This window comes from Mesoplodon mirus, assembly GCF_964341445.2.
Source record: "Mesoplodon mirus genome assembly, chromosome: 13".
Taxonomy (NCBI): Eukaryota; Metazoa; Chordata; class Mammalia; order Artiodactyla; family Ziphiidae; genus Mesoplodon; species Mesoplodon mirus.
The window spans coordinates 9,625,622-9,642,068 of NC_138989.1; the positions used below are offsets into that span (position 1 = coordinate 9,625,622).

Here is a 16,447-nt window from a genome sequence, read left to right on the forward strand (position 1 = left end):
TGGGGGCAAGGGGCTCGCCGTGGGGGCCACCTTCCCTCTCACTCAGGGCGGGGTAAGGAAGGGAGGAGCTCAGCCATCAAAACGTGGACCGCAGTGTCGCGCCGCTTGACAGTTTTGGTTGTGATCCCGGTTCTGTGAAGTCATGAGTGAGCAGGTGAGGCAGGTGCCTCTGCTTCCCCTTTTCAGCAGCCCCTGCCCTGGGGAGCACCCCCTTCTCCACTCTGGCCCCTCTACAGGAGGCAGAAGCAAAGTGGCGCCACATTTTTCCCCTGGAAACTCCAAACTCTTTTAGAAAACTAAATATTTATAGACCTCTTTTAGATATTTTAATAAAGGATCCTTTGGAATTTATTCCCAGCTGATGCTGTTTTGATATTACAGAGAGTTATGAAATCAGGATACCGTCACAACTGTTGCGAAGTATACACTGAAGTTGTGTCATTTTTGCCACTAGATGAGATTAAAAGGAGACAGTTGTTCAAAGCCATCACAAAACACTATAAGACTGACCAAAATTTAGATAACCTTTGAACCACGGTTTTTTCCCTGTGAGACACAGTCCATTGCTACTGCCCTTCCAGAAACCATGTTGAAAAGAGAAAGTCCAGAAGACTCTAAATGAAAACCTTGATGCCGTTGAGGATGTGTTTCATTCTGGTGGTCTGTTTTGCAACCTTGATAACACAGAATGTCCCATGCCGTTGTAAATGTAGAGATGTGGGCTGTGGCCGACCATCCTATCTGAGATGTAACACGGTACAAAACAAACTGCTTACACTCCCTCTTGTCAGAAACCTGTGGACCGCAGGGGGTAGACAATCCATCTCGTCCGTCTGTAGACAAGATGTGGTTCCGAATCCTTTGGAAAGCCAGGTATGGGGATAGGTGATTAGAGGGTGGCGCTCGAACCAGAGTGACCCCATCCCCCAGCCTGAATCGTGGCCACAGTGCAGGAAGTTTCCCTACTGGCTTTCCAGAGCAAGACTGTGGCCGCCATCTTCCTCTCTTTGTGTTTTAAGAAAATAACAGTGTTGGTCATCCCACAAACACCCAGCTCAGCACCCAGCACCAAAAAGTAGATTCATCCAGCTAGAGACCCCAGCTCCCCTTCTCATCATCATCTTTCTCAAGTTGACTCTGATGCTTTCCGGAAAACGTCTGCACCTCCAGGTTTATGCAGAATGAAGCTAAAAGGTTGAGTTCACCTCAGCATGACCACCATATCCCTGTCTCAAGTCCCACTTCCTGCCTTCTAACACATGACCTTTTTGAGAACAAAGACTCAACCCCTCAACTCAAAGAAGCCCACCCTCCAGTGTCTTCATCATCCTGGTTTTTAGGGGAAGAGTTCCCAATTTGGATGGAACAGCCACCATATTGGTTGTTGAATCTCCCCTGTTACTATTTCTTTCACTTTTTCAAACTCTGTGGGAAGGTTGAGTTGGGTGACTTCCCAGCTGAATCCAGAATGACGATGAAAAGGTGGTCATAATCGGTGCCATCCCAGTACCAGGGGGAAAGATGGCTGACAGGGGCTTCAAGGATGCAGCAAACATTTTGAAACCCAGGCCAGCAAAATCCAGTGACCAGAAGGGGTCATTTGAGGGGTGTTCCAGAAATCTCAACTCTCATGCACCCAGCCCAGGCTGCAGTCTCCACACCAATCAATGAAGAACAATGCAAACCCTGCAGGAAAACCTCCTTTTCCAAACACCCAGGCTATGCATTGAAGAGTTTTCCACTGTATACATTTTTATCCAGATGAAGGTATTTTTATATTTTGACAATAGGAAACAGTGACCAATTTTCAGAGTAATCAAATCTGGAACAAACGAAACATCTCATTTTAGCCACCCTGTCCCAATTAAGGCAACCGTGGGGGACACACCACTTTTTACTGTTGAAACCCACGCAGCATTGAAATCTAGGCTTACATGCAGACTGCAATCCTTAGAGGACTAAATCTGGCTTTTGTGTGACGGGATTTGATTAAGCACTTAGTATAGTCTTTTGAACACGGAAATCCTGTTGTACTTAAAGCTAGCAGACCTGTGAACAACTTTGTCAGGTTCACGTCCTATAACGGTAAACACAGAACAAAAACCCACAAGACTGTTTCTATGAGAGACTGATGAACTTTGTTTAAATTAAAAAAAAAAAAAAAGGAACACGTTCTGTAATAAATGCGTCGCTCAATACAGAATTGTATAATAACATCTGCGTGTCCTGCTTGCTTTGTTCTGGAGCTGTGGGTACAAATTGGGGGTCAGATCTGTCCCTCAGGTGTTTTACAAAATGGTACTTTAAAAAACTGGTTTTTAAATTCATTTGCCACCATGAAAATATGGGGGCTTGTCACATAAAAATCGTGATTTTTTTGTATTAATATATTCTTTTTTTATTTTTATTTAATATTGGAGTACAGTTGATTAACAACATTGTGTTAGTTCCAGGTGTACAGCAAAGTGATTCAGTTATACATGTACATGTATCTATTCTTTTTCAAATTCTTTTCCCATGTAGGTTATTACAGAGCAGAGTTCCCTGTGCTATACAATAGGTCCTTGTTGGTTATCTATTTTAAATATGCAGTGTGTACATACCAATCCCAAACTCCCAATCTGCCCCTCTCCCCCATCCTTCCCCCTCTAGTAACCATAAGTTCATTCTCTACGTCTATGAGTCTGTCTCTGTTTTGTAAATGAGTTCAACTGTATCATTTTTTTAGATTCCGCATAGAAGCGATGTTATATGACATGTCTTTCTCTGTCTGACTTCACTTAGTACGATCATCTCCAGGTCCATCCATGTTGCTGCAAATGGCATCATTTCATTTTTTTTATGGCTGAGTAATATTCCATTGTATATATGTACATCTTCTTTATCCATTCACCTGTCAGTGGACATTTAGGTTGCTTCCATGTCTTGGCTACTGTAAACAGCGCTGCAGTGAACACTGGGGTAAATGTATCCTTTCGAACCGTGTTTTTCACCAGATATATGTCCAGGAGTGGGCTAGATCATGTGGTAGCTTTATTTTTAGTTTTTTAAGGAACCTCCATACTGTTCTCCATGGTGGCTGTACGAATTTACATTCCCACCAGCGGTGTAGGAGGGTTCCCTTTTCTCCACACCCTCTCCAGCATTTATTGTTTGTAGACTTTTGGATGATGGCCATCCTGACTGGTGTGAGGTGATATCTCATTGTAGTTTTGATTTACATTTCTCTAATAATTGGTGACGTTGAGCATCTTTTCATGTGCCTCTTGGCCATCTGTATGTCTTCTTTGGAGAAATGTCTGTTTAGGTCTTCTGCCCATTTTTTTGATGGGGTTGTTTGTTTTTTTGATATTGAGCTGCATGAGCTGTTTGTAAATTTTGGAGATTAATCCCTTGTCAGTAGCATCGTTTGCACATAATTTCTCCCATTCTGTGGGTTGTCTTTTCGTCTTGTTTATGGTTTCCTTTTCTGTGCAAAAGCATTTGAGTTTAATTCAGTCCCATTTGTTTATTTTTAATTTCCATTACTCTAGGAGACGAATCGAAAAAGATATTGCTGCGATTATGTCAAAGAGTGTTCTCTCTAAGAGTTTTATAGTATCCAGTCTTACATTTAGGTCTTTAATCCATTTTGAGTTTGTTTTTGTGTATGGTGTTAAAGAATGTTCTAATTTCATTAAAAATCTCGATTACTGGCTTCACTGGAAAACAGTAAGATCTGGCCACACAGGGCCCAAATTCCAACATGACAGCAACTAGCTGAGGAGGGGCCCTCCCCGTTAGGACACATGCCCATGATTTGCCTCTGTCTGCACCTACACCACCTGCCCAGGTCCTGTGGGCATCTCGGTTGGTGATTGTGCTGTGGGCTCCAACACAGGAAGATGGAAGGATTGGAATACACTTTCCACTCATTGCAGCAGGTGGAAGCTGGTTAGACTCTGGGGTCTAGATCTGAGGAGCTGAGATTGTGCCCTGCCCCAATCGGGGGCCGCAGGCTGTGGCCCTAAGACCAGCCATTTTACAAGCTGTGCCCACCTCAGTGGAGTGTGTGAGTGGCGGGTGTCTCTAGACTCCTGATGGAAAAATGCCAAGAGGGGCTTTCTGGTGACCAACACAGCAGTGCCCCTTTCCCAGCTGTATAACTAGTGCCTCGGTCTCCCCATCTGTAAAATGGGGGTATCACAGCAGCCAACTCAAAGGGTCATTATCAGGAATGATGATGCATGTAAAACACATAAGACAGTGTGTGGCACATAAGGGCTCAGTGTTCCGTACTGTTTTCATGAGTGGGGGTTGGGTTCCTTCAACCCATGATGGTGAGTCTCTCTGTGTATCAAGCTGCAGGAGGTTTGTTTTTTCTTGACCAATAATATCAAGAGAGTTCCCTAAGTGGCATGAAACATTATTCACCCGTGAGCCAAGGGCTCGCGGCATCCCAAGACAGACCTTTCCTCTTTGTCTGGAAACCTTCTGATCACCTCAGTTTTTCCACACGTCCTTGTGGTGGGAATGAAATGATGAGTGACTTCCTCCTTGGTCAGGATAACTAATTGCTCCAAAGTAAAGCCAAAGACAGGCCCTTTGGACACTTGGTTTGCAGCTCTGGAGGTCAGAAGTCAGAAATCCTCAGGATGTGGCCGCGGGTTGTAGGTGGGGGCAGGAGTGGAGGAGGAAGCCTCATGTGACACACACAGGCCACCTAAGAACCTGTAGAAGTAGGTGCCCCCTGGGCTCTGGGAACCAAAACTCCCTCTGGACCATTAGCTTTGGTGTTGACATTGTGTCTGCAGTCGCTGTCCATCTGGAGTGGAAAATGCAGTAAAAACACAGAAATGTGGAATTCTGAACTAGGGACCATGGGAGAGCAAGAGTGGAGAGACCAGAGAGGAATGAGAAGGCAGGGGATGCCTTACAGGCAGAGGCAGGTTTAGATCAGGGAACAGAAGGGACGAGAGAGCTGAGCTGGGGGCAATTTGGGGACTGTTGATCCAGGTAATAAGTATAGATTGAGTACCTGCTGTGTGCTCAGTGCTTCAATGGTGGAAACACCACGAGAGCGTGAATTGGGGGATCCTGGAAGGCTTCCTGGAGGAGGAGGCATCTCAGCTGACACCTGAAAGACAATAGAATTTAGAGAAGCATAAGAGGAGAGCAGAAGGAATAGCTGGCAAGACATGGGACAGGAACAAGGACATGGGGAAACAAATCCAAAGGAGGCTAGAATTTGAGGTGGAGGGAGGAAGAGGGACAAGGGCTAGATCCTGAAGCCCCCTGGGGTATGGTGGGAAATAGGCCTTTCTCCTGAGGGCATTGGGGAGCCATGGGTGATACGAGGCAGGGGGTTGCTGTGGTCAGACTTGCACTTCCAGGAGGTTAGGAGGTTCCATCTGCTTGAGGAGATGGCAGACCAAAGGAGAGTGGCCTGGCCCACTCCCAGTGCAGGCCCTGACCTCAGGCTTCTGCGGTCCTTGCTTCCCACCCCTGCCCTCCTTTTCTTCCTACTTAAGCTGCTCGAATAGGGCCAGCAGCCCCACCTCCCATCATCTCCTGGTGAATGAAAAAGCTACACCTCACCTGGCTGACTGGCCCATGACTGGAAATCACTCTAAAGGCCAGAGCTCCATAGCTAAAGCACAGGGTGTGTGTTGCTTAGCAGGTACCCAGGAGGCTGGAGCCACCTCTCAAAACCCCAGAGCAGTAGAGATGGGGCAGGGACCACTCTGACTACCTTGGCCAACAATGAGAGGGATAAAACAGTTGATCTCTTTAGTGGTCTGTGACCTTCTCCAGCCCCCTAGGGTATAGTTATTAAAAACAATGGCTTTGAACTCATCCTGGCCTGGGTTTGACTCTCTACTATTAGGTAACCTGAGGACCCTTTAATGAGATTCAGTTCCCTTATCTGTAAAATGGACATGATCATAATAGTATCTACCTGTATTTGTTGTCTATTACTACATAACAACCCAAAACTTAGTGGCTTAAAACAACATTTATCTCACAATCTCTGTGGGTCAGGAATTTGGGAGTGGCTTGACTGGGTGGCTCTGGCTCCTTGGTCTCTCATGAGGTTACAGTTAAGCTGTCAGCCATGGCTACAGTCATCTGAAGGCTGTTCTGGGGCTGGAGAATCCAATTCCAAGAAGGCACACTCAGATGGTGGGTGAGCAGGTGCTGGCTGTTGGCTGGGCATTTCAGTTCCTCTGAAAGTGGCCCTCTCCATGGGGCTGCTTGAGCATCCTTACAACATGGCAGCTAAGAGTGAGCAAGGTAGAGGCTGTGGTGTCTTCTATAACCTAGATTTGGAAGCCCCACTGTCGCTTCCACAGTATCCTCTTGGCTACACAGGTTTGCCATTATTCAGTGTGGGAAGGGACTTCACAAGGGTGTGTACCCCAGGAGGCAAGGATCATCAGGGAGTCTGGCTACCACACTGCCTTATAAGTTTCTTTGAAGATTAAATGAGCATTTTTTAAGCTATGGTTCTAAAATCCCTTGTTTCCTACTCAAAATGCAGATTCCTGGGTCCTGCTCCAACCTCCTAACCAAAATTCCTGGAGCCAGAGTCCAGGAATCTGCATTTTCAGAACTATTCCCCACCCACCCCCCCCAACCAGTTGACTCAGACATCATAGGTCTCAGTAAATGGGAGGCAGTTCTAATTCATTTTGCTTTGTTTGGCCTCACTGTGTGTGCCAGGCCCTACGAAGGATGCTGGTGAAACAGAAGAGCGTAGGAGTACAGAACAGACATGCACTGGGTGTCTTGGTGTAGTTGGGAACTGTTGGGTTGAAAGAAATTGTGATCCACTTAAAGATGTGCAAACGGTTTATTGGGAAGATCCAGAGTAAACCTTGTGAAACCCAAAGGCAGGAAATTCAACCAGGCTTCGGAACACTGCAGTCTATCTTGAGCCGTTTGTTCTCTCTCTAAGGCCGCCTCATACCCAACTTAGTCTGTCCATCCATACACCCCCCCAACACCCACTCCCCACCGATTCAAAATTCCCTGGACCCTGATTGGCTCAGCTTGTGTCTCAGGACCAACTCCTGCCCAAGCAGCTGTGGTCAGGGAGGGTAGAATCACGTGAGCTGAATGGGCACTGGAGGCAATTTTTGACATACCTGTGCCGGGCACTGTGTCAGGTCTTGGGGGCACATGGGAGGCAGACCTGTCCCTGCTCTCAAGGAGCTGCAGTCTAGGGGGCCTACTTCCGCCACCCCAGGATTTCTTGGCCCCATAACTAGAGAAACAATGACCATAGTGCCCCTGAACAATGAAGAGAGGGCAGTGGCAGCAGCCCCGGTGCCCACGTGCTTTCAGAGCTGCACCTGGCAAGAACAGACAGAGCCATGGCCCCAAGCACGGGTAGACCAAGCCGAGGCAGCTCTGACCCCTCTGTCAGGAGCGGGCAACTGTTTTGAAACCCTAAGTGAAAATTAGTTCACGGGCCCAGTCCTCATCAGAAAATGCGAAACCTGCAGCTGGGCTTAAGCGGTTTATCGTTTTACTGCCGTGGAAGAGTTATTTTGAATGCTGCGATTTTAGAAGTTGGGACAAGTAGCAGGGCCTTTTCCATAACAAAGTTTGTGTAAGGTGAGGTAAGGTGATCTGGGGAGGGATTGGGTGAGGGGGGCGTGGACAGTTGGCACCAGATCTAGCCAGAGTAGAGACAAAACAGCCCTGTTGAGGAACATACAAGATACTGAGCCACAAGTGGGCGAGGCAGAGAGTGCTATTCTTTCAATATTTGTCCACTCAGAAGAGGAGAGAGGAAGGCATCCATGGAGAGGATGAGGAAAACAGTGGCCCTTCTACTGTGCTAGAGAATCCCACTCTAGCCCTAACCTTCACCCCAGGGAGCTGACAACAGCCCTGTCTGTGGCTGGCTACCCAGAGCCATTCAAGCTTATCCGTTAGGAAGCCTCTGACTGCAAATAACAAAAAAAGTCCCCCTCAAAGCTTTACACATTTATTACCTCAAACAACAAGACTTCCAGAAGAAGGGAAGGTTCTCAGGTCCATTGATTCAGCAGGTCAAGGATATTTTCAAGTGTGTGCTAAACTCAGCAGGGGATATTTTCCTTAACGTGGCCTACTTCATGATCACAAGATGGCTACCATGGCTCCAGGCTTCAGACATAGCTTACTTCCAGAGCTCTTCATTGTGTCTCTTTTTAGAAGCAAGAACACCCTTCTACCCTTTTATATATATATATATATATATATATATATATATATTTGGCTGCAGCTTGCGGGATCCTAGTTCCCCGACCAGGGATCAAACCCGGGCCCTCGGCACTGGACGCACAGAGTCCCAGCCCCTGTACCACTGGGGAATTCCCTGTATATATCTTTTTTTTTTAATATAAGTTTCAGGTGCACAGCATTAATAATTCAACATCTATATACACTAAAAGTGATCACCCACAAATCTAGTTGTCATCCATCACCATACAGTTGACCCCCTTCACTCATTTCACCCACCCCCAACACACAGCCATTCTTTAGCAGGTCAAGTTTAGCCAGTCCCTGAATATCAAATGGGAGTAGCACAACTGATAGAATTTGACTAATCATTTAGCGTGGATGGATGTTGGGCAGTGAGCCCATAACTTCTGGCCTAGTTGCCCTCTTTGAGGTTCTCATCCCCTACCCCAAGCGGCTTCCCAGAATATTCCTTCTGAACACATACAGTATCCTCCAAACACTGTTCAAGTGAAGACAACTTCCTCAACTTTTGTCACACTCCTGGGATGTTGTGGTCTTCCTTAGGCTCATGGCCCAAACACCTCCCCGGGGTCAAGAGGAAACACTGTTAGCAGGTGGATGCACAACACTGAGGTACTGACTGACTTGTCACCCCCTCCGTTTCATTCCTAAGAAGCCGGGCAGGTGAGGGCTCACCTGTGACCCTCCCTCTTGGGGCTGCCTCTCCACTGTTTCCCCCACTCTGTGCCTCAGGCCTTGCAGTGGCCGCAGTCACAAATGCCACGGGCAGCACCCTAACTCAGCCTATGTGGGGAGGCACTTCCCCAACCCCGTCTGTCAGCTGTGGTCCCAGGAGAGGTGGAAGGAATTACTCAGCATGTACTGGTTGCTCACGAGTGGCATGATTCCCTGACTTTGGTTTTTTTTCTCGCTCTTTGAACTTGTTCTGCAGACCGAGGACTGTAGGTTGCTCATCCTAAGCCACATTTTCCTGAATGTGCATGATTTTTCCAGGCTGGCAAGAGACATGTGACCAAGCTCTGGATCCACATCAAGAGGACCTAGGGCCTAGTCTATCATACTAGATGACCTTGGGCCAGCCCCTTCCCATCTGTAAATCCTCCATTAGCCCAGCAAACACACGTGAGTCTGAGATAAGATATACAGCATAAATACTGCCACCATCCGGCCTTCGCTCACAGCTGACATCACTAATCAATCACAGGATATTCCCCTCTGAACTAGCATTGGTGCCGGAATCCTCCTCACTCCAGGCCCGGAGGTCAGCCACCAGAAACTGATCAGTGAGAAGAGTCAAAGTTTGGCTTTTCCCTTTGGCATCCCTCCCAATTGTCAGGCCTTCAGCCCACAGTTGACTTTTTATCCTCACCTTTACTCCTGCCTTCTCTCCCCTCTGAAAGGAACTTTGGGACTCCATTTCCTCATATTCCTCTCAGAGACTCTGCCTTTTTCCAAAGGATTCCAGAGGTTTATGTCCCTGCTCTGACACTTTTCAGCTGTGTGAACTTGGCATATTTCTTAACCTCTCTGAGCCTCAGTTTCCTCATCTGTAAAAGGGGGCCAATACCTACCATAGAGGTTGTAAGAATGTGCCTGACAGAGCATCAGCCAGGGAGCACTCAGCACACTCTAGTCACTTCTCTTGTAGGGCCTGCTCCTGGCTCTGCCAGGCAAATCAATCCAGGACTTTGATGGGGGGGAAAAGAATGATATAACCAGCCATTACTTGACAAATCTTTGTTTATTTTATTTTAGCCTTTATATCCCTCTCCCAGGCTGCCTGATATCTCTCTCCCCCGCCCATCTCTGGAGGCAGTCTGACCGCAGGTTGTGCTTTGGGGGTGGGTGGGGGGAGATTGTACCTTTAGTGCTTGTAAACCTACACCAGGACTGGGGCCAACACCTCACCACACCAGCTAGGTCTGGCCAGGACATGGGCACTGGGCAGTTCCTAACACCCCCTGAGACCCAAAGCCTGTGGACAAGAGCTGCCATCCCCATCCCCACCACTGAGGACTTGGGGAAGAGGGGCATGGAAAGCGTACCAAGACCCCCAGAGCACCTGCGGGAGAGCAGGGCTTGCCAGGGAGAAGGCAAAGAACCAGGTGAGATTCTTGAGGTTCCTGTGTCTCCAGCCAAGGCTCCTTGCCCTCTCCCTGGGGGCAGTGCCAACTAGCCCCCCCTCCCTCACTGGCCAAACCCAGAACCAGGCACCCTATCCCTTCCCACCAGCCAACAAGGAACAAAAGCAGTGAAAACACCAAGCTTTGTTGCTAGGAAAAAAAATACCCTAAGTATTTAAATTAAAACTGAAGCTCCAGTCAACTGAGCCGGCAGTGAGCTGGTGACTGCAGACACACAGACAGCTCCCCATTCTTCCCCAAGGCCCCAGGTCTCCAAAGGCAGCAGGAAGGGGCTAAGGGCCGAGTCTGTCTGTCACCAAGAGGGAGCCTCAGGGGAAATAAAGATTAGGGCAGGGGTGTCCTCAGGGGGTCCCAATTTGGGGCACTGAGGACTGTAAACATGACCCAGCTTGAGGGCCGGGGTGTCCCAGCCCCCTGAGATTCTCCCTGGATGAACGGCCACTGTAGTGAGTAAAAAACAGAAGTTGGTCTCGAAGCAAAGCGAGACCTGGTCTCCCTCTTGGAATATTGTGGGCGAGAAGGGGGCTGAGTCTGTGAGCTCAGAGAGGGGCTGCGATGGAGGGAGAGGGTTCTGGAAGCCAAATACGGCTTTGCAGCTGCTTCTTTTCCCCTATCAGGTTGGCACCTGGGCTCTTTCTGGGCCGTGAGTCAGCTCATGGCCCCTCCTCCCTAGGGGAACCTGCTGGAAAGTCAGCTCAGGCCACAGCTGCCCAGCCCAGGGCTGGACAAGGTCAGGCGAGCTCCCGAGAGGCCCCGCCCCAGGCTGGCTTCGGGAAAAGACAGAGGATGTGGCTAAGGAGTGCTGGGAGAGCGTGAGGGCTACCACAGGTGCACAGACATGGCCCGAGGCCAGAGGGCCGCTACGGTCCCAGGAGCACCACCTCAAGGCCTAGCTGAGGCCCCGGGGGAAAGTCCTGCCTCGGCCTTACTCCGGGCCGGGAACCCCGGGGACCAGGCCATCTCACGGTACTGGGCACACGTGAAAGCCCACGCTTATGGAGGCAGGCAGGCAGCCAGCGGCCAGGCAGCTCCTCCGGCAGGCCTTGGAGCCACAGGGTCAGGCCCAGGTGTGGTGTAGCACAGCCCAGCCTCCTGTCCGCGTGAGGCCCAGTCTGGAGCCTCTGGACCAGCGCTAACTGGGCATGTGCCTTCCAGGCCACAGATCCTCACAAGTCCCAGCTGCCCCAGTGGACGCCTGTTGCCGGCAACAAGCCTCGGCTAGGTGATTCGGGACAGGTGACCGAGCCACCTGCAGGGCTGGGTTGGGGGCTACAGTTCCCACAAAACCAGCCCTCCGGCTGCTTGAGGATCACCCAGGGCCTGGATTCCCCTGAGGATCAGGCACGATGGCCTCCTCAAGGCTGGGCTTTCTCTGAATGACAGAGGTCCCAAAGCCCACCTCAGAACCCAGCATCTTCTCAGAGCTTGAGTCCCCAAAAGCAGACCAGGCAGGGACCTCAGGGCTTACGCCGACTGCGACTGCCCTCAGGACCAGGTCCCCGTGTCTCAGGGCTGGGCCTGACAGAGCAGGGCCTGGGGCTGGAGTGGTACCAGAACCAGTACCAGTGCTGGCCTCAAGGCTGGCCTTGACCGCTTCCCCTGCCTTGACCGCTTCCCCTTGGTTCCGGCCCTCAGCCCTATCCTCAGGGCTGGGCCTGGCTGCGGAGCCACTGGTCCCTCAGCGCCCTGACCTCCTGCCCGAACCACTCGTGCAGCTGGGCGAAGGAGGCCGAGTCGAGAGGCCCGTTGGGCGCCGAGGCCCGCCGGCGGGGCGGCAGTGGCGGGGGCTCGGGGCCGGGCCGGGGGCTGGGGGCGGCGCCAGCGGGGGCGGGGGCGGGGGCGGCGCCAGCGGGCGCGGGGGCGGGGGCGGGGGCGGCGGGGGTCTCCGAGCTCCACACGGCACAGCCGTTCTCTTTGGGCGGGAGCGCGCGGGGTCGGCGCGGGGGGACTGGGCCGGCGCCTGCGCGCACGGCCGCCAGCTGCTGCTCCAGCTCGCGCACCACCAGCCGCAGGTAGTCAAAGCTGGCCCGCGACAGCGCCTTCACCCAGCCCTCCATGGCGGCCTGGCTCTCGGCCGCCAGCACGTAGGTGCGGGCCCGGGCCCCAGCGAAGCGCACAGCGAAGGCGAACTCCTCGGCCGCCTCCACCAGCTCCACGGTGCAGCCCTCCAGGATGATGACGCCCACGGGCTCACGGCTGGCCGCGTCCTCGAAGTAGAAGAGCATGTTGCCGCGCAGCACAAACCAGCGGCGGTGGTAGGCCGCATGCCGGCCGCCCTTCTTGTACAGGAAGCCCGCGTTGTCGGCCGGGGCGTCGCAGGTGGCGTAGAAGGCCAGGCTGCGCTCGTTCAGCTTCATGGCGGCGGGGCCTGGGGGCTCGGGACCTGTCCCCACCGGGGCGGCGGTTATTCACGCAGCCACCGCCTCGGGTGATCTCACACCACCCTCGGCTGCCACAGCACTCATCACCCCCGTTTCACAGATGAGGAAACTGAGGCTCAAGGACCAGAAGCAGCCTGCCCAGACTCACACAACTCTTCAGGAGCACAGCCAGGACTCGAACCCGGGTCTGACTGGCCCCGGAAGCCAGGCTGGTAACTCTCCTGCTGTCCTACCTCCCCCAAATAATGTTGAGGATTCCTAGGGCATGCCAAGCATTTTATATATATTAACTCATTTAATCGTAAAACAAACCTTAGGTGGCAGGGACTAGCGTTACCCCGTTTGACAGACGGGGAAACAAAGTTCAGAGAGGTTAGTCACTGGCCCAAGGCCAAAAAGCAAGTTGGGCTGAGCTGAAATTCAAACCCAGGCCTCATTTCAGCCGCTGCTGTTTCCATCATCCCCAGGTTCCAGACCAGCTGACCTTTTGTGGTCAGGTTCCAGCTCTGCTGATTTCATAACTTAGCTTTGATTTGCGGGTCCATGAAACAGGGATAAATAGAACCTATTTCAGAGGACTGTAGGGACTTCATTCATCAAACATTTATTAAGCATCTACTGTGTTCCAGGCACTGTTCTAGGCACTAGCAGTAAACAGGATGGAGAGGGTTGCTGCCCTCTTGGTGCTGATGTGCTAGTGGCAGGTGAAGGGAGCAGACAACTAACAAACAGATAGAGTACATTATCTGTACTTTAACAGATAAAGGCCAGATGGTCTTAAGTGGTCTGGAAAATATAAGACAGGGAGAGGGTAAGGAGTGTTAAGGACAAAAGGAGTGTTTGATTTTAAAGGGGTGGGGGTCGGTGTCAAGAAAGGTTGTACTGAGAAGGTGACATTTGAGCAGAGACCTGAAGGAGGTGAGGGAGGGAGCCCCTGGGACATGCCAAGCAGAAGGAATAGCAAATGCAAGGCCCTGAGGTAGGAACCTGCTAGTGTGCTTGAGGAGGTTGGTGAGGCTGGAGCAGAGTGAGGAAGGGGAGAGGTGGGTGATGCAGTCACAGTGGCAGAAAAGACCGTTACGAAATAATCCAGATAAAGGGCCCAGGGCTTGGCCCACACTTATAGGGAGGGGCTGGGGGGAGAGCATTGTGCACCCATTTGAAGTAGAGGAATGTAACTCTATGCACTTGGCCACAGTGATTTTTACCACTTTCCTCCAAGGAGTATATGATGAGGGAAACACTGGCCAGGTAGGACTCAGGTGGCACATGGGTCCCCAAGGTGGCTACACCCTCCCTTTGGGTTTTCCATGGCCACTCTGCAAATGTACCTTATGCTCCTGCTTCAAAATCTCACTCTACATAGGACATTGGCCACATTGTTCAAGAAGGAAAGTATATAAAGTCGCTGGAATGCAGTGGGTGCTCAGTTAATGTTCATTCCCCAACCTGGGCAGTGCCTTAGGACCTGGAGAAATGAGATATGGGTGGTGGCTCTCCAGGGAGCAGCTAGCCACAGTGGGGCCCAGACAGGCAACCTGACCCAGGGCAGAGGAGGCAATTGCTCCCAACCCAATCCACCTCATCTCACCAGCCTACACAGTCAAGAAAGGCTTCCTGGAAGAGGCAACATGAGCTGTGATTTAGTGCCTGTCCTGACCTAGCAGCTGACCTAACCAAGACCACAACCCCTGAAGACTCAGGGTGTTTAATCTCTGCTCTACATCCCTGAGCTGTGTAACTTCAGACATGGGCCTCCCCTCTCTGAGCCTCAGTTTCTCTGCAAAATGGGAGGGATTCCTCCCTACCCCCACAACAACTCCCATGTGGACCCCAGCCCCATTTCTCACAGGAACCACCCACCCTACTCGCCCCATTTCCCTCCTACCTCTCAGGCCACTGCTCACTTCCCTGCCCTCTGCTCAGTTCTGGTTTCGGCTTGCTCTTCTCTGGGTTCAAATGTCAGCTCTGTAGTGTCCAGGCTATGTGACCCCGGGCAAGCTTTAAGCCTCTCTGGGCCTCTGCTTCCACATCTGTAAAATGGGATCATAACAGCACCTAAGTCGGGGTTGTTGTGACGATGACGCAGTGGCTACATAGAAGCGCTAAGCGTGGTGCCAGGCATAGTACGTGCTTAGCTGTGGTAGCTGATGACATTCTTCTCAGCCTCTCCAAATGCTCCCCTCAGTGCTGTCTTGGCAAAAGGCCCTTGGTTTCCCCCCACCTCCACATCTGATCACTCATCAAGTCCACCTCATCCCCTCCCTGCCTCTTCCAAATCAGTGGCCTCATCTCTGCTCATTGCCACCTCCATTCTAGGCCCCCCATCATGGCTCGCCTGGACAGCTACAGTAGCTTCTTCACTGGTCTCCCTTCCTCCACCATTGCCTGTTCCTTGTCTGTGTTGTTCAGGGTAAGATCATAACTCCTTCCTAGGCCCCTCCCCTGGCCCCCCAGAGGATCCATTCCCCACAGAGGGATCCTATTAAAACTAAACCCGATCACACCCCTCCCCTACTTTAAACCCTCCCATGGCTCCCTACTTCTCTCAGTATAAAATTCATTCTTCCCCATGTCTTCCCAGTCCCCTTCCCCTATTTCTTTCCCCCTTGCTCACTCGGCTCCAGCCACCCTGGCCTCCTTGGTGTTCCTCAAACACCTGAGGGCCTTTGCCCTGGCTGTTCCCGCTACCTGGAATGCCTTCCCTGTATCTTCACGTGGCCAACTCCTCATCCTTCAGTTTCAGCTTGACCATCACCTCCTCAAGGAGGAGGAGGTCTCTGTATACAAGAGACCCCCCTAGTCACTCTCCCATACCTCAGCCTGAAATTACCTGGGTCATTTTTGCCTGCTCTAGGAGGGCAGAGGTTCTTTGTCTGAATTCCAGTGCCTGGCATGTAGTTGGTGCTCAAAAACCTGTAGAATGAATCAAACAGTTACCTACGTAAACCTTTCAACAGCCCCATGAGGAGTCTTTTCCCCATCCCACATTCATGGATGTGGAAACTGAGACACAGAGAGCTTAAGTAACTTGCCCAAAGGTACAATTCTGTGCCTAGAATCTCATGCTCTAGGCAACCAGCCCAAAGGGGCTGATCTTGGAGTCTCACCACCCATTAAGGCCAAAGGAAGAGCAATTTCCCTCACACTCAGCAGCTCCCCTCCACGCAGCCACCCCACCCTGAGCCCAAGGTCACCAGCCAGCACAGGACCCCTCTCCGCCCATGGCCCCGCCTCCTCCAGCCCAGCAAGAAAGGAGGGGAGGGCAGGAAGCAGCAAGGGCACAGTCTCCAGCCTCTGGGAGGGCCTGGTCCCCTGCTTATCTGGCCCTGCTCTTACACTTTTCCAAGTCCAGAGTCCGCTGTGGGCACTGCTGCCTGGCCAGGCAGGAAGCTGGCGGGGACCAACCCAGCCCCTCTCTGGTCCCAGAGCCAACTTGCCTCCTCCAGTCCAGGCTGGATGGGCCTTGAGAACACAGCCTCGTCTATATTAACATCCATCCCTCTCGGAATTGAAAAGATTAATCCTGAAGAGAAATTTTGCAAAACGCTGAGCAGGTAGTGAACACTCAGTCAAGAAGCTGTCAAAAAAGCAAACAATTAGCTCCAGGTCTCCAAGGACACAGACTGCCCAGAAACCAGGACTCTGGGGAAACTGAGGCATGGCATTTTGCCACCCATTTCAAGG

The 16,447-nt window shown here is 51.3% G+C and overlaps 1 protein-coding gene across 2 annotated transcripts; it reads right to left on the reverse strand.

Annotated features, from left to right (window-relative positions):
* PHETA1 (PH domain containing endocytic trafficking adaptor 1) lies at positions 1-14,769 on the reverse strand. Of its 2 annotated transcripts, XR_014295782.1 has the most exons (3): positions 14,649-14,728; positions 5,018-5,116; positions 1-4,804 (listed from the first exon to the last, which is right to left on the reverse strand). XR_014295782.1 is itself a non-coding variant. In XM_082641232.1 (2 exons), the coding sequence occupies exon 2, from the start codon at positions 12,734-12,736 to the stop codon at positions 12,023-12,025; it is 714 nt and encodes a 237-aa protein (XP_082497358.1). In that variant the 5' UTR covers positions 12,737-12,762; positions 14,649-14,769; the 3' UTR covers positions 9,968-12,022. The 2 variants fall into 2 exon arrangements, 1 of the variants encoding a protein (XP_082497358.1); XM_082641232.1 differs by lacking the exons at positions 1-4,804; positions 5,018-5,116 and adding an exon at positions 9,968-12,762 and having other exon boundaries at positions 14,649-14,769.
* Positions 14,770-16,447: the final 1,678 nt, after the last annotated feature.